General features: G+C 42.0%; 1 protein-coding gene across 10 annotated transcripts in view; it reads right to left on the bottom strand.

Moving 5' to 3' along the window:
- The window catches only part of mybl1 (v-myb avian myeloblastosis viral oncogene homolog-like 1), a 113282-nt gene that overhangs the window by 49082 nt on the left and 46200 nt on the right, over window positions 1–18000 (bottom strand). For 9 of the 10 annotated variants that reach the window (XM_070891516.1, XM_070891477.1, XM_070891539.1 and 6 more), the window contains 4 exons: window positions 4149–4335; window positions 3950–4018; window positions 3131–3235; window positions 1265–1510 (listed from right to left, as the gene is read on the bottom strand). In XM_070891516.1, the coding sequence (XP_070747617.1) occupies window positions 1265–1510; window positions 3131–3235; window positions 3950–4018; window positions 4149–4335 (607 nt within the window). The remainder of the gene's footprint in view (window positions 1–1264; window positions 1511–3130; window positions 3236–3949; window positions 4019–4148; window positions 4336–18000) is intronic. The other variant, XM_070891531.1, reaches the window with a different exon arrangement.

The following is an 18000-nucleotide window of genomic DNA, read 5'->3' as shown; positions in this document are numbered from 1 at the left end:
TGCTCCATCTCGCCCTCAATAAGCTCCCTGCTGGAGTAGAGCTAATCTACAGAACAAACAGGAAAATGTTCAACCTCTGTCGCCTCCAGTCCAGATCCAAGGTCGTCCCATCCTCGGTCATTGAATTACAGTAATGCAGACGACGCTTGCGTCTGCGCACACTCAGAGGTCTAACTCCAAACCATCGTCACCGAAGCGTACGCGTATGGGCCTTACATTTAACATCTGTAAGACAAAGGTTCTCGACCAACCTGCCCCCGCCACACAGTACTGCCCCTCGATTATCAAGATCCATGACGAGGCCCTCGACAACGTGGACCATTTTCCATACATCGGGAACCTACTGTCAACAAGGGCAGACGTCGATGACGAAGTACAACACTGCCTTCAGTGTGCCAGTGCAGCCTTCGGTAGCCTGAGGAAGAGGGTGTTTGAAGACCAGGATCTTAAACTCTGGGTATCACAGAGCAGTAGTGATACCCACCCTCCTATATGTTTCAGAGACATGGACTATGTACAGCAGGCACCTCAAAGCACTGGAGAAGTTCAACCAACGCTGCCTCCGCAAAATCCTGCAAATCCATTGGCAGGATAGGCGCACCATCAGTGTTCTCGCTCAGGCTAACATTCCCAGCATCGAAGTATTGACCACGCTCGATCTGCTCTGATGGACGGGCCACGTTGTCCGTATGCCCAATACTAGACTCCCAAAACAAGCGCTCTACTCAGAGCTCCGACAGGGCAAGCAAGTCCCAGGAGGGCAGAGGAAACGCTTCAAGGACACCCTCAAACCTCAAAGGCAACATCCCACAGACACCTGGGAATCTCTGGCCCAAGACCGCTCAAAGTGGAGGAGAAGCATCCAGGAAGGTGCCGAACACCTCGAGTCTCTTCGCCGGGAGCACGCGGAAGCCAAGCGCAAACAGCGGAAGGAGCGCACGACAACCCAAGCACCCCACCCACTGTCTGCCCCACCTGTGACACAGACTGTAGATCCCGCATTGGTCTCTTCAGTCACCCGAGAACTCATGTTAGTGTGGAAGCAAGTCATCCTCATCTCCGAGGGACTGCCCAAGAAGAGTTAACTACAAACACATGGACTACAGAAAAAGATTCTACACAAGTTAAATGATTTTTGCATGATACATACGGAAATAGTAAATTAAAACAATTATTAAGTGTGCAAACCACTGCTAAGTACTATTATCAATTATATGGTAGCCAAATGGATTTCACATTTAATGATAGGAGGTGACAAACTTACTGCTTCAATGAGCTCGAATGTCTTAGCAAAATCAGGAATTGACTGTAGTGTGGTGAGGACTGAACTCTCTTCCTGTGCAAGAAAACGGTTGAGGGCAGCCTGCTGTACAGGTGTGCTTGTCCCTTGGAGCTGCTCCTTGGTGCAAATTTCACTTGCCTTATCCTCCAGGCTACTCAAGGTACTGGACAAACTTTCATCACCAAAAAAACTTCTTGACCAGCTGGTGAAGTCAGTAGACTCTTGTGACTAAACAAAGCAATGAAACAAAAAGCAGCTTACTCTAAAGTAAATGTTTCTGCAATATAGTTCAGAATTCTATTATTTAACAGAATTGTTTTTAGACTTTGTAGAAACAATTATTTGACCCACTATGATCAAACTACCAAAACAGTTTCCATCAAAAGACTAACTACTCCACATTACAGAAATTTAGGTAGAGGCATCATAAGCCAAGCAGATTAATACCTTAATGATGTACGGTTGATGAAATTAATATTTAATACAAATCCTATACAATCTTTACACGTGTCCTTTTGGTTATAAATATTTAGTGATAATGATCTGTGAAGCAACTTAAGTAGAATTTCTACAAATATAGTTTGATTGCTACATAGTTGAACACATTAAAAAAGGTTTTAGCTGCAGAACAAATGCCTCCATGGTATTTAAAAGATGTTCCTTCTAATGTTTTCAGACCATCATTTTAGACATGCCTGTAGAAATACTTAACATATACTAAAATATTTTTAAGGCAACAAAATGTAATTAAAAATTTAAAGACTGAAAATGTTTTAACTGAAGTTCTAATTATTCTTATAGTCGTTCTGAAATACATACAACTGTTACAACTTTTCTGATTTAGGTTAGTAGGTTGCTTTATTACTACAATTCTAATTTGCAAGTATATGGATTGAAGGTTTTAATTTCCTCCATCGGATTTGAAAATTATTTTGTGCAAAACAGTAAGCACTCGCTTCTGAGCGATCCAAGATCAATCTTTAAGCAATACATGTTTCGCAACAAAACTCCAGATGCAGCTACCAAATATAGGAGACAAAATCACTATAAATGCTTACAGAAGTTGTACTATATGGCAAGATATTGCTGCACTCCTTAAGCATCAACAGCATTCCTAGTTATTTCCACAGCCTCACCAAGGGTGCAACTGCCAACAGGAATTTTTCTTAAGTTATCCTTATTCCCATGAATGCGTGAAAGATGCACCACTTGATAAATACTGCACTTTAGTATTATATTCAAAATATAGCATCTGAAGGAAGATGCGAAGTGACTAAGCTATTTATTTACCAAAAAGCAATCAGTTGCTATTCTCAGACCCAAATCATCTTCAAGAGGCCAAGAACAAATGACCTTAGCCTCTAAACTTGCATTGTTCTCAGCACAGGCAGAGACATGCCAAGAAATTTGATTGGAGTAATGCAAAAGAGCATCATGTAATCAAAATATATAATGGCTTCATAAAATATGTCAACATAAATTGTTGAGTTAAATTAAGAAAATGCACTGTTTAAAAAAAGCCACTTAGACACACACACACAAAAAAAAAAATCAAAATAATTAAGCCACTTAGACCAAAAAAAGAATCAAAAACAAACTTTACTGATCCACATAATACGAATCCCAAGGACAAACTTTTCTTAAAACAAAAAACTTTTAACTGCTTCAAAACATAAAGATGCTATTTTTCAATGTGTACTCATTTCTAAAACACAATTCTAAAAGTTATGTTAGTGGAACTATAACATCACAATGAAAGGCTAAAATAAGAAGACAGCATAGATGAAATAGCAAGTCTAAGATGAAAAAGGCTAAGCAATCTAAAGGGTGTGAGTGCAGAATCCTTACAGCTCCTGCTCGTTTTCTTCTGACTTCATTCTCTGCTGACATTAGGAGGAGTTCAAGTTCCTTTATTCTTTGCTCTTTATCAGGGTCGTCATCAATATATGGTTGCTGAAATGAACATGTAACAAGAGAAGAAAAAAAAGAGGAAAAGAACAAAATGGAGAGTGACAGGAAGAGAGACGAAGATATGTGGTTTACTCTTTCATTCAAGTGCACGAACTATTAAAAGGTTATCAATGATACGCAATTTAAAAAATCAGGTACTGTGGGAAAATACAATCCTTGAATAGAAAATGGCAGCAAAATAATTTTTGGTGTGGACATTTGCTTCATTTATAGAATAGCTTCAATGCCTCAGATAGCGTAATAGTAGTTGCAGCTTTGAAGCAGAATGCAAATTCTCTTTTACATCCCTCTTAAAGGAAAAGCAGAAAACTTAAATGAGCTGCATTTTCTCCATATTGATTGAAGCACAAATTGAAGCAGAGTAATTGAGAAGCCGCAAACCTTAGTTTTGAAAACATGTTATGTCTGGATTCACAAATGTGAGGTATCATGGATAACCAAGACAGAGCAGGATACAATTTAAATAGATAACGCACAATGCATTGTTATGTGACAAACAGAACAGAAATATATTTTTCAAAAATGTCTAGGCTTAAACCTTGCAATATGTTTTAATAATGTCTGGATATTAATATACATGTATAAACACTACAAATAAATCAGTTGCAATTAGTATTATGAATATGCAAGTACATATTCTTAAACCTATTAAAACTTAATTAAAATCAAAATCGGAAAAAAAAGTCAGTTTCTTACTTGAGTAAAACCTGTTGTAGTATTTTCTATGCAAGGTTCTTCTGTACCCAAGTACTGATGTCTTAGGGCCTTAAATAAGATAATACATCTCAATTTCATGTCACTATTGGTAAAACAGTTATTTAAATCAATATCAAGAACAGCATCAAATAATGCTATTACTCATGAATTACTCAACAAAAAAGTGCAAGTCATTTACTTGAGTAGACACAGGAATGAAAAACTGGTTCTGGAACTGCACTGGGTTCAGGGGAGTCCTAGGTGGTACTTTCTGCTGCTGAATGCTTGGAAGCAAGTCACATTTGGATGCCTCCTGCAGATATCCTTCCTGCTCAACCTTCCTTCTCATTGTGGAATTCCAGTGGTTCTTGATTGAATTATCTGTCCTGTAAAGATTTAATAATGCATATATTTGCATAAAAATAAACTAGACAAAGTTATGTACATTATTGTTACTGAAACCATAAAGATAAACAAAATATTTAGCTGTGAAAAAAAAATTGGAAAACAAAAATATATTGAGCTTTAGGTGAAAGAATTTCTAGCATTCACATCAAGTAGTTTTAAACTGACAGGATAAAAGGTGTACATAACTTTAAATATAGGAATTCTGCACGAACGGTTACCTGCTAACCATTTTTAAAAATGCTACTTATACTTGTGGGCCTCGATATTCATGGGGGAGGCAGGGAGGGTGCAGGAAAGCACAGTAGGGCCAAGACGGTAGCAAGGGAGGCCCAATGCTTTCCACTCATACCCCTCCTGGCCCACAAAAATGGTCCTCTCCTCATTCTTTCTACCAAAATAAATCACTTCGCACTTTTCTGCGTAAAATTTCATCTGCCACGTGTCTGCCCATTTCACTAGCCTGTCTATATCTTCCTGAAGTTGATCATTCTCCTCCTCACTGTTCACTATACTTCCAAGTTTTATGTCATCTGCAAATTACATCCACGTCCAAATCATTAATTATATATCAAGAAAAGCAGTGGTCCAAGAACCGACACCTGGGGAACACCACCGTATACCTTCCTCCAGTCCGAAAAACAACCGTTGACCACTACTCTGTTTCTTGTCACTTAGCCAATGTCGTATCCAGGCCATCACTGTCCCTTTTATTCCATGGGCTGCAATTTTGCTGGCAAGCCCATTATGGTGGCACCTTGTCGAACGCCTTTTGGAAATCCATGTACATTACATCAACTGCATTACCCTAATCAACACTGTTACCTCATCAAACAACTCGATCAAGTTGGTTAAACACGATTTGCCTTTAATAAATCCGTGCTGGCTTTCCTTAATTAATCTGCTCCTATCCAAGTCACTGTCTTGTCCCTGATTACTGTTTCTAAAAGTTTCCCTACTAGAGGTTAAACTGACTGGACTGTAGTTGCTGGGTTTATCTTTACTCCCTTTTTTGAAAAATGGTGTAACATTTGCAATTCTCCAGTGCTCTGGCACCACCCCTGTATCAAGGGAGGATTGGAATATTATGGCCAGTACCGCCACGATTTCTGCCCTCAATTCCCTCAGCATCCTAGGATGCATCCCATCCACTCCTGGTGATTTATCTACTTTAATTATAGCCAGTCTTTCTAATAGCTCTTCTTTATCAATTTTTATCCTATCAAGTGTCCCTACTACCTCCTTCTTCACTAGGTCCATGGCAGCATCCTCTTCCTTGGTGAAGGCAGATGCAAAGTACTCATTTAGTACCTCAGCCATACTCTCTGACTCCATGCATAGGTCTCCTTTTTGGTCCCTAAATCAGCCCCACCCCTTCTCTTCCTACCTTTTTACTATTTATAGCCTTTGGAAGATTTTTGGATCACCTATTATGTTGTCTGCTATTCTATTCTCATACCTTCTCTTCGCCCCTCTTATTTTCTTTTTCACTTCTCCAACCTTTCTATATATAAGCCTGATTCTCAGATGTATTTGCAACCTGACATCTGTCATATGCGCTCTTTTTCTGCTTCATCATATTCTCTATCGGTTGCATCATCCAGGGAGCTCTGACTTTAGTTGCCCTACCTTTCCCCCTCGTGGGAATGTATCTTGACTGTACCCAAACTATTTCCTCTTTAAAGGCAGCCCATTGTTCCACTACAGCTTTGCCTGCCAATCTTTCATTTCAGTTTACCCAGGCAGACTCTGTTTTGTACAACTATAATAATTATGGCAAAATATTGTACAACACTATTCTCTCCAAGATATTTATTAACTTTAATTTCAATTAATTATGTGAGGTGTGTTTTTTATTTTTTATTATGTGTTTAGTGTCTGTTATTTTCCTCATTAGTAGCAATGAGAACTCGTAGATACGGAGTTCTCATTGCTATTAATGGGAAAGCTGTGGAATACAGTATCTAATTGGCCAAGCAGTCACACGTGACTGTATCTTCTGTGTGGGAACCTGGAGGACTGGAGCGCGCTTCGCAACGCGGGAAGAGAAGGCCTCCCCACCGGAATCACAGGCTCCTCCCAGACCACCAGGTAAATTTGTAGAAATGTTTCAGGTTGGAGGCAATTGCCCACGGGAAGCCTCCGACCACAATTTCAGCCTAATTAATAACTTTTATTGATAGTGCCTTTAACGTAGTAAAGCATCCCAAGGCGCTTCACAACAATTTTGCAACATGTTAAAATATTGACCATTGAGGGAAAGAGAGAAAAAGCGTGAGAAGGCAATGTAAAAAGTGGTTAAAGGCTCGGGTCCAAAGTGGCAGCCAAAATGCGCATAACTTCTACCCTCTTGTACTTTAGTCCTCTAGATATAAAGGCCATCATTCCATTAGCCTTTTGATTATTTTCTGTACTTATTCATGACATTTTAGAAACACAGAAAATAGGGTGCAGGAGTAGGCCATTTGGCCCTTCGAGCCTGCACCGCCATTCAATGAGTTCATGGCTGAACATGCAACTTCAGTACCCCATTCCTGCTTTCTCGACCTCTGTACCCCATTCCTGCTTTCTCGATGATTTTAATGATCTATGCACCTGAATCCCCAAGTCTCTTTGGACAGCCACTGTTTTTAAGCATTTTAACCATTTAGAAAGTATCCTGTTCTATCCTTTTTAGGTCCAAAGTGGATGATCTCATATTTGCTTACATTGAAATCCATTTACCACTGTTTTACCCATTCACTTAATCTATCAATATCCCATTGTAATTTTATGCTTTCATCTACACTGCCATCCATCTGTGTCAACTGTAAATTTGGATATATGACTTTCTATGCCATCATCTAAGTCGTTAATATTGTGAATAGTTGAGGCGCCAACACAGATCCCTGCAGGACACCACTAGTTACGTCCTGATGATTTGAGTACCTGTCCATTATCCCTACTCTCGGTCACCTGCCGCTCAGCCAATTTCCTAACCAGGTCCATAATTTGTCCTCTATTCCGTGGGCTTTTACCTGAGATAACCATCTCTTATGTGGGACTTTATCAAATGCCTTCTGGAAGTCCGTATAAATAACATCCACAGACATTCCCCTATCCACTACTTTAGCTATCTGATATTGCACATCAGGTCCTGATGACATCTGACCCAATCTGCATATTTAAAACAGGACCCTGTTTCCTTCCTGCATGTTTCCTGCTCAAAATAGCAGGTTAATGTTGGGACAGGGCAGGACGGAAGTGGGATTGGCATGGGTAAGTGACTCGTAAGTTTAACCGTCCACCTGCTCGGTTTCCGCCAGGTGGGGGCAATTAAAATCGGGGCCATGAGGTTTACTAAATCCATTTAATTACATGTCAATTTTGAAAAGAATGTTAGATTGCCTAACATAGACATGATCTTTATGTGCAGATCGAGCTGGTCAAATATTAATCATCTTCACAGGGAAAAATTACCGTCAATGGCATTGTAAGAATTCCATCCCTTGCTTCCAGAGGACTCTTCCCAATTCAATTTTTATGATGGCTTCACTAGGCCACATCTAAACTTCTTCACTGGAGGAGAAGGGGTTTAATTAGGAGGGGGAAGATCGAGTATAAGAGGAAGCTTGCTGGGAACATAAAAACTGACTGCAAAAGCTTCTATAGATATGTGAAGAGAAAAAGGTTAGTGAAGACAAACGTAAGTCCCTTGCAGTCAGATTCAGGTGAATTTATAATAGGGAACAAAGAAATGGCAGACCAGTTGAACAAATACTTTGGTTCTGTCTTCACGAAGGAAGACACAAATAACCTTCCGGAAATACTAGGGGACCGAGGGTCTAGTGAGAAGGAGGAACTGGAGGAAATCCTTATGTGGGAAATTGATGGGATTGAAGGCCAATAAATCCCCGGGGCCTGATAGTCTGCATCCCAGAGTACTTAAGGAAGTGGCCCTAGAAATAGTGGATGCATTGGTGATCATTTTCCAACAGTCTATTGACTCTGGATCAGTTCCTATGGACTGGAGGGTAGCTAATGTAACACCACTTTTTAAAAAAGAAGAGAGAGAGAGAGAGAGAGAGAGAGAGAGAGAGAGAGAGAGAGAGAGAGAGAGAGAGAAAATGGGTAATTATAGACCAGTTAGCCTGATATCAGTAGTGGGGAAAATATTGGAATCAATTATTAAAGATGAAATAGCAGCGCATTTGGAAAGCAGTGACAGGATCGGTCCAAGGCAGCATGGATTTATGCTTTGGACTTTCAAAATGCTTTTGACAAGGTCCCACACAAGAGATTGGTGTGCAAAATTAAAGCACTTGGTATTGGGGGTAATGTACTGACGTGGACAGAGAACTGGTTGGCAGACAGGAAGCAGAGAGTCGGGATAAACGGGTCCTTTTCAGAATTGCATGCAATGACTAGTGGGGTGCCACAGGGCTCAGTGCTGGGACCCCAGCTATTTACAATATACATTAATAATTTAGATGAAGGAATTGAGTGTAATATCTCCAAGTTTGTAGATAACACTGAGCTGGGCGGCGGTGTGAGCTGTGAAGAGGACGCTAAGAGGCTGCAGGGTGACTTGGACAGGTTAGGTGAGTGGGTAAATACATGGTAGATGTAGTATAATGTGAGGTTATCCACTTGTGACAAAAACACGAAGGCAGAATATTATCTGAATGGCGGCAGATTAGGAAAAGGGGAGGTGCAACGAGACCTGGGTGTCATGGTACATCAGTCATTGAAAGTTGGCATGCAGGTACAGCAGGCGGTGAAGGTGGCAAATGGTATGTTGGCCTTCGTAGCGAGGGGATTTGAGTACAAGAGCAGGGAGGTCTTACTGCAGTTGTACAGGGCCTTGGTGAGGCCTCACCTGGAATATTGTGTTCAGTTTTAGTCTCCTAATCTGAGGAAGGACGTTCTTGCTATTGAAGGAGTGCAGCGAAGGTTCACCTGACTGATTCCAGGGATGGCAGGACTAACATATAAGGAGAGACTGGATTGACTGGGCCTGTATTCACTGGAGTTTAGAAGGATGAGAGGGGATCTCATAGAAACATAAAATTCTGACAGGACTGGACAGGTTAGATGCCGGAAGAATGTTCGCGATGTTGGGGAAGTCCAGAACCAGAGGACACAGTCTAAGGATAAGGGGTAAGCCATTTAGGACTGAGATGAGAAGAAACTTCTTCACTCAGAGTTGTTAACCTGTGGAATTCCCTACCGCAGAGAGTTGTTGAATATATCCAATGAACTGGCATCAAGAGGGAGTTAGAAATGGCCCTTACGGCGAAAGGGATCAAGGGGTATGGAGAGAAAGCAGGAAAGGGGTACTAAGCTGAATGATCAGCCATGATCTTATTGAATGGTGGTGCAGGTTCGAAGGGTCGAATGGCCTTCTCCTGCACCTATTTTCTATGTTTTTATGTTTCCAAGGCTGCTGGGCCCCAATTTTCCCCAAGCAAAAATAATGGCGTACACTGACCTGAACGCACGTTTCTTTGTGGACCGTCTGCGCTGGGAAAAAAAATCCCAAGTTTCCAGCAAACATAATCTTCATGTCGCGCTGGCGCTACCGGAGTCGATCTCGGGGGGTGATGCTCAAGAGTATGTGCCTAAAACGCACAGTGCATGCGCTCAAAAAAAACCCCAACTCATTGAGCATGGGCAAGGCCCATCCTCAGAAGAAAAAAAAATCACTGCGCATGCGCATTGCCTGCTTACAGTTCTCTCAGCGAAGGAGAAGCATTAATGATCAGTTCTCATTTATCTGTTTTATTTTTCAAGTTCCTTAAGGTTGATGTTTTATTTTTAAACTTCCATAAAGTTGATGTAAAATGGCCAGGGAATCCCTTCGGCTGGGGATAGTAGCGGGCCAACACGAATTTCTTGAACTGCAGGTATGGCTTTTTCATAGTGTTTCTAGTGTCTGTGCGCGGATTTTTAAAAAACGTTAATGAGGAAAGTTGCCCTTATGGCAAGAAATGGCGCGTAAGCTACTTTTCAACGTACACTAGCGCCAGAATGTATTGCACCAAACATTCTGGCGTTGGTAGACGACGCCGCGCCCCAACATTATGGAATCTTTAAACTAACTTACAGCGCCAGAAAAATCACCGAGTGCCGAATAAACGCCGCCCAGTGCTGGGCAAAACTTGGACCTTTGTATGCAACATTAGCAATTACGCACAGACTAAATTCAAAGATCTCCAAGGCTACCAGAAAATTGAGATATATATCGGCTGGAGGAGAACTTTGTACATGAAGATAAACTGCAGTTCAAATAATCCCAGTGGTACAGCAAGTAAGGTACAGGCAACTTTATATTAAAAGGAGTCACAGTATTACTCAACGAGAGATTGTACTGAAATAGCTACTTAAACTTAAGGTAAACAGATTACTGGAACCCAAGCATTTAAATCGGAGCATCCAGAGGGAAACTTGGAAAGAAATAGTCACTGACTTAAATTAATTTGTACTAGAGGACTGGATCCCATCTTCAAAAAAAGACAAGAAATTATTGAGCAGTTAGTGTTCAGTTGTTGATAAACTACTGCAATCTAAAATGCATGATGAAATTAACCACTGGAAGAAACAAAAGCTAACCAGGGCTGGTCAGTACGGACTTCTAAAAGGCAGGTCATGCTTGCCTGACCACATACATTTCTTTGATAAGTAACAAAGAATAGGTAAAGTAAATGTAGTGGATGAGATATATAGATTATAAAAAAGGGCAATAAATGCTGGCCTCGTCAGCCACACCCACATCCCGTGAATTAATTATTTTTTTTTTTTTAAAGACGTATTATTAGGTAAAATAATTACAGTGGGGGAAAAAAAAAAGTATTCTCTTCATAACTTCGATAAAGTGCCACATAAGAAACGTATGGCAAAGATAACAGCAAATAGAAGTAATGGGAGTGCGGTCACATGGATAGACATATGGTTGGAGTACAAAAAATAAAGGGCAAGTTTCCTGGAATGTAAAGATGTAGTGAGTGGTGTTCCCCAGGGGTTTATAATATACATCTGGATTAGGAATTGAGGGAACATACTGAAATTTGCAGATGACACCAAACTGGAGTATGGAAAATTGTGAAAGCCTGAAGAGAAGGCAATCAATCAGAGTAGCACGGGGGGAAATAAAAACCAGAGCGTGCCAGGAAAGGACATAAAGGTGAATCAGAAAGTGGGGTCAAAGCAGGAAGAAAATGATAAAAAAAACCAAATTTAAAAGCTCGATATCTGAATGCACGTAGCATTCGTAACAAAATAGATGAGTTGACGGCACAAATAGATACAAATGGGTATGATCTGATAGCCATTATAGAGATGTGGCTTCAAGGTGACCAGTACTGGGAACTAAATATTATGGGGTATTTCACAATTCGGAAGGACAGACAGAAAGGAAAAGGAGGTGGGGTAGCGATAGGAAGAGATTAGTGAGTTAGTGAGAAACAATATTGGCCGAGAGGATCAAGATGTTGAATCAGTTTGGGTGGAGATAAGGAATAATAAGGGGAAAAGTCGCTGGTGGGCGTAGACTATAGGCCCGCTAACGGTTGCTACACTATTGGATGGAATATAAATCAAGAATTAATAGAGGCTTGTAATAAAGGAACGGCAATAATCATGGGCGATTTTAACCTTCATATTGATTGGACAAAGCAAATTGGCAAGGGCAGCCTTGAGGAAGAGTTCATAGAGTGTAACCGGGATAGTTTCCTTGAACAGTACGTTGCGGAACCAAACAGGGAGCAGGCTATCTTAGATCTGGTATTGTGTAATGAGACAGGATTAATAAATGATCTCGTAGTAAAGGATCCTCTAGGAATGAGTGACCATAACATGGTTGAATTTCAAATTCAGTTGGAGAGTGAAAAAGTTGATTCTCAAACCAGGGTCCTAAGCTTAAATAAAGGAGACTACAAAGGTATGAGGGCAGAGTTGGCTAAAGTAGACTGGGAAAATAGACTAAAGTATGGGACGGTTGATGAGCAGTGGCAGACATTTGAGATATTTCATAACTTGCAACATAAATATATTCCATTGAGAAGGAAAGACTGTAAGAGAAGGGATAACCATCCATGGCTAACTAGGAAATAAGGGAGGGTATCAAATTGAAAACAAGGGCATACAATGTGGCCAAGACCAGTGGGAGGCCAGAGGATTGGGAAACTTTTAAAAGCCAGCAAAGAACTAAAAATATGATAAAGAGAGGGAAGATTGATTATGAGCGTAAACTAGCACGAAATATAAAAGCAGATAGCAAGAGTTTCTACAGGTACAAAAAAAGGAAAAAAAAAAAGTGGCTAAAGTAAATGTTGGTCCCCTAGAGGATGAGACTGGGATTTAATAATGGAGAACAGGGAAATGGCAGAGACGTTGAACAAATATTTTGTATCGGTCCTCACGGTAGAAGACACTAAAAACATCCTAATAGCAGATAATCAAGGGGCTATAGGGAGGGAGGAATTAATACAATCACTATCACAAATGAAGTAGTACTCGGTAAAATAAATGGGACTAAAGCGTACAAGTCCCCTGGACCTGATGGCTTACATTCTAGGGTCTTAAGAGGTGGCTGCAGAGATAGATTGGTTGTAATCTACCAAAATTCCCTGAATTCTGGGGCGGTCCCAGCGGATTGGAAAACCGCAAATGTAATACCCCTATTTAAAAAATGCAGGAAACTATCTGTCGTTGGAAAATGCTAGAGTCCATTATTAAGGAAGCAGTAGCAGAACATTTGGAAAAGCATCATTCAATCTAGCAGAGTCAGCATGGTTTTGTGACGGGAATATTATGTTTGACAAATTAGCTGGACTTCTTTTGAGGATGTAACGAGCAGGGTGGATAAGGGGGAACCAGTGGATGTGGTGTATTTGGATTTCCAGAAGGCATTTGATAAGGTGCCACATAAGAGGTAACTGCACAAGATAAAAGTTCACGGGGTTGGGGGTAATATATCAGCATGGATAGAGGATTGGCTAACTAACAGAAAACAGAGAGTCGGGATAAATGGGTCACTTTCTGGTTAGCAACCAATGACTAGTGGGGCGCCGCAGGGATCGGTGATGGGTCCTCAACTATTTACAATCTATATTAATGATTTGGATGAAGGGACAGAGTGTAATGTAGCCAAGTTTGCTGATGATACAAAGATGGGTGGGAAAGCAAATTGTGAGGACACAAAAAATCTGCAAAGGGATATAGACAGGCTGGGCAAAAATCTGGCAGATAGAGTCTAATGTGGGAAAATGTGAGGTTATCCACCGTGGCAGGAAAAAAAATAGAAAAGCAAATTGCAATTTAAATGGAGGAAAATTGCAAAGTGTGACAGTACATAGAGACCTGGGGGTCCTTGTGCATGAAACACAAAAAGTTAGTATGCAGGTACAGCAAGTAATCAGGAAGGCAAATGGAATGTTGGCCTTTATTGCAAGGGGGATAGAGTATAAAAGCATAGAAGTCCTTCTATAACTGTACAGGGTATTGGCAAGGCCACACCTACAGTACTGCGTACAGTTTTGGTCTCTGTAGTTCAGGAAGGATATACTTGCATTGGAGGCTGTTCAGAGAAGGTTCACTAGGTTGATTCCTGAGACGAGAGGGTTGACTTATTAAGATAGGTTGGGCCTATACTCATTGGAGTTCAGAAGAATGAGAGGTGATCTTATTGAAATGTACAAGATAATGAGGGGGCTCAACATGGTGGATGCAGAAAGGATATTTCCAGTCGTAGGGAAAACTAAAACTAGGGGACATAGTCTTAGAATAAGGGGCCGCCCATTTAAAAACGGAGATGAGGAGGAATTTCTTCTCAGAAGGTTGTAAATCTATGGAATTCTCTGCACCAGAGAGCTGTGGAGGCTGGGTCATTGAATAAGGCGGAGATGGACAGATTTTTGAGCGATAGGGAGTAAAGGGTTATGGGGAGCGGGCAGGGAAGTGGATCTGAGCCCATGATCAGATCAGCCATGATATTGAATGGCGGAGCAGGCTCGATGGGCCAAATGGCCTAATCCTGCTCCTATTTCTTATGTTCTTAAACATAAGCCAGCAGGATGGGCATATAGGTGTTTCTCGGGTTCCCATCCCCCTGCCAAGCTAGTTTAAACTCTCCCCAACAGCACTAGCAAAACTCCCCACTGGGTATTGGTCCCAACACTGTTGAGAGGCAACCAGTCTAGTTTGTATAGGTCCTATCTCCCCCAGAAGCAGTCCCAATGCCTCAGGAATTTAAAGTCCTCCCTCCTACACCAACTCTCCAATAAGCAATTTACTATTATCTTGACGGTCCGCGTTGCGGAATTGGAGTTGAGGGTGGATTCACTCTGGAGCATCCACGATGCTGAGAATGACGTGAGTATCACGTGTAGTGAGTTGGTCTTACCGCAGGAGAAGGGTCCACAGCCAGATAGGGAATGGAAGACCAGCAGGAAGAGCAGTGCAAGAAAGATAGTGCAGGGGTCCCCTGTGGTCATCCCCCTGCAAAACAGATACACTGCTTTGAGTACTGTTGGGGAGGATGACTCATCAGGGGAGGGCAGCAGCAGCCAAGTTCATGGCACCGTAGGTGGCTCTGCTGCAAAGGAGGGAAGGAAAAAGATTGGGAGCGCGATAGTGATAGGGGATTCGATGGTGAGGGGAATAGATAGGCGTTTCTGCGGACGCAACCGAGACTCCAGGATGGTATGTTGCCTCCCTGGTGCAAGGGTCAAGGATGTCTCGGAGCGGGTGCAGGACATTCTGAAATGGGAGGGAGAACAGCCAGTTGTCGTGGTGCACATTGGTACCAACGACATAGGTAAAAAAAAGGGATGAGGTCCTACGAAAAGAATTTAAGGAGCTAGGAGCTAAATTAAAAAGTAGGACCTCAAAAGTAGTAATCTCGGGATTGCTACCAGTGCCACGTGCTAGTCAGAGTAGGAATCGCAGGATAGCGCAGATGAATACGTGGCTTGAGCAGTGGTGCAGCAGGGAGGGATTCAAATTCTTGGGGCATTGGAACTGGTTCTGGGGGAGGTGGGACCAGTACAAACCGGACGGTCTGCACCTGGGCAGGACCGGAACCAATGTCCTAGGGGGAGTGTTTGCTAGTGCTGTTGGGGAGGAGTTAAACTAATATTGCAGGGGGATGGGAACCTATGCAGGGAGACAGAGGGAGACAAAAATGAGGCAAAAGCAAAAGACAGAAAGGAGATGAGGAAAAGTGGAGGGCAGAGAAATCAAAGGCAAAGAACAAAAAGGGCCACTGTACAGCAAAATTCTAAAAGGACAAAGGGTGTTAAAAAAGCAAGCCTGAAGGCTTTGTGTCTTAATGCAAGAAGTATCCGTAATAAGGTGGATGAATTAACTGTGCAAATAGATGTTAACAAATATGATGTGATTGGGATTACGGAGACGTGGCTCCAGGATGATCAGGGCTGGGAACTCAACATCCAGGGGTATTCAACATTCAGGAAGGATAGAATAAAAGGAAAAGGAGGTGGGGTAGCATTGCTGGTTAAAGAGGAGATTAATGCAATAGTTAGGAAAGACATTAGTTTGGATGATGTGGAATCTATATGGGTAGAGCTGCAGAACACTAAAGGGCAAAAATCGTTAGTGGGAGTTGTGTACAGACCTCCAAACAGTAGTAGGGATGTTGGGGAGGGCATCAAACAGGAAATTAGGAGTGCATGCAATAAAGGTGCAGCAGTTATAATGGGTGACTTTAATATGCACATAGATTGGGCCAGCCAAACTGGAACCAATACCATGGAGGAGGATTTCCTGGAGTGCATAAGGGATGGTTTTCTAGACCAATATGTCGAGGAACCAACTAGGGGGGAGGCCATCTTAGACTGGGTGTTGTGTAATGAGAGAGGATTAATTAGCAATCTCATTGTGCGAGGCCCCTTGGGGAAGAGTGACCATAATATGGTGGAATTCTGCATTAGGATGGAGAATGAAACAGTTAATTCAGAGACCATGGTCCAGAACTTAAAGAAGGGTAACTTTGAAGGTATGAGGCATGAATTGGCTAAGATAGATTGGCTAATGATACTTAAGGGGTTGACTGTGGATGGGCAATGGCAGACATTTAGAGACCGCATGGATGAATTACAACAATTGTACATTCCTGTCTGGCGTAAAAATAAAAAAGGGAAGGTGGCTCAACCGTGGCTATCTAGGGAAATCAGGGATAGTATTAAAGCCAAGGAAATGGCATACAAATTGACCAGAAATAGCAGCGAACCTGGGGACTGGGAGAAATTTAGAACTCAGCAGAGGAGGACAAAGGGTTTGATTAGGGCAGGGAAAATGGAGTGCGAGAAGAAGCTTGCAGGGAACATTAAGGCGGATTGCAAAAGTTTCTATAGGTATGTAAAGAGAAAAAGGTTAGTAAAGACAAACGTAGGTCCCCTGCAATCAGAATCAGGGGAAGTCATAACAGGGAACAAAAAAATGGCAGACCAATTGAACAAGTACTTTGGTTCAGTATTCACTGAGGAGGACACAAACAACCTTCCGGATATAAAAGTGGTCAGAGGGTCTAGTAAGGAGGAGGAACTGAGGGAAATCTTTATTAGTCGGGAAATTGTGTTGGGGAAATTGATGGGATTGAAGGCCAATAAATCCCCAGGGCCTGATGGACTGCATCCCAGAGTACTTAAGGAGGTGGCCTTGGAAATAGCGGATGCATTGGCAGTCATTTTCCAACATTCCATTGACTCTGGATCAGTTCCTATCGAGTGGAGGGTAGCCAATGTAACCCCACTTTTTAAAAAAGGAGGGAGAGAGAAAACAGGGAATTATAGACCGGTCAGCCTGACCTCAATAGTGGGTAAAATGATGGAATCAATTATTAAGGATGTCATAGCAGCGCATTTGGAAAATGGTGACATGATAGGTCCAAGTCAGCATGGATTTGTGAAAGGGAGATCATGCTTGACAAATCTTCTGGAATTTTTTGAGGATGTTTCCAATAAAGTGGACAAAGGAGTACCAGTTGATGTGGTATATTTGGACTTTCAGAAGGCTTTCGACAAGGTCCCACACAGGAGATTAATGTGCAAAGTTAAAGCACATGGGATTGGGGGTAGTGTGCTGACGTGGATTGAGAACTGGTTGTCAGACAGGAAGCAAAGAGTAGGAGTAAATGGGTACTTTTCGGAATGGCAGGCAGTGACTAGTGGGGTACCGCAGGGTTCTGTGCTGGGGCCCCAGCTGTTTACATTGTACATTAATGATTTAGACGAGGGGATTAAATGTAGTATCTCCAAATTTGCGGATGACACTAAGTTGGGTGGCAGTGTGAGCTGCGAGGAGGATGCTATGAGGCTGCAGAGTGACTTGGATAGGTTAGGTGAGTGGGCAAATGCGTGGCAGATGAAGTATAATGTGGATAAATGTGAGGTTATCCACTTTGGTGGTAAAAACAGAGAGACAGACTATTATCTGAATGGTGACAGATTAGGAAAAGGGAAGGTGCAACGAGACCTGGGTGTCATGGTACATCAGTCATTGATGGTTGGCATGCAGGTACAGCAGGCGGTTAAGAAAGCAAATGGCATGTTGGCCTTCATAGCGAGGGGATTTGAGTACAGGGGCAGGGAGGTGTTGCTACAGTTGTACAGGGCCTTGGTGAGGCCACACCTGGAGTATTGTGTACA

The sequence above is a fragment of the Pristiophorus japonicus genome, chromosome 1 (assembly GCF_044704955.1).
Source record: "Pristiophorus japonicus isolate sPriJap1 chromosome 1, sPriJap1.hap1, whole genome shotgun sequence".
Lineage (NCBI taxonomy): Eukaryota > Metazoa > Chordata > Chondrichthyes > Pristiophoridae > Pristiophorus > Pristiophorus japonicus.
This window is presented reverse-complemented; position numbering and strand designations above follow the sequence as displayed.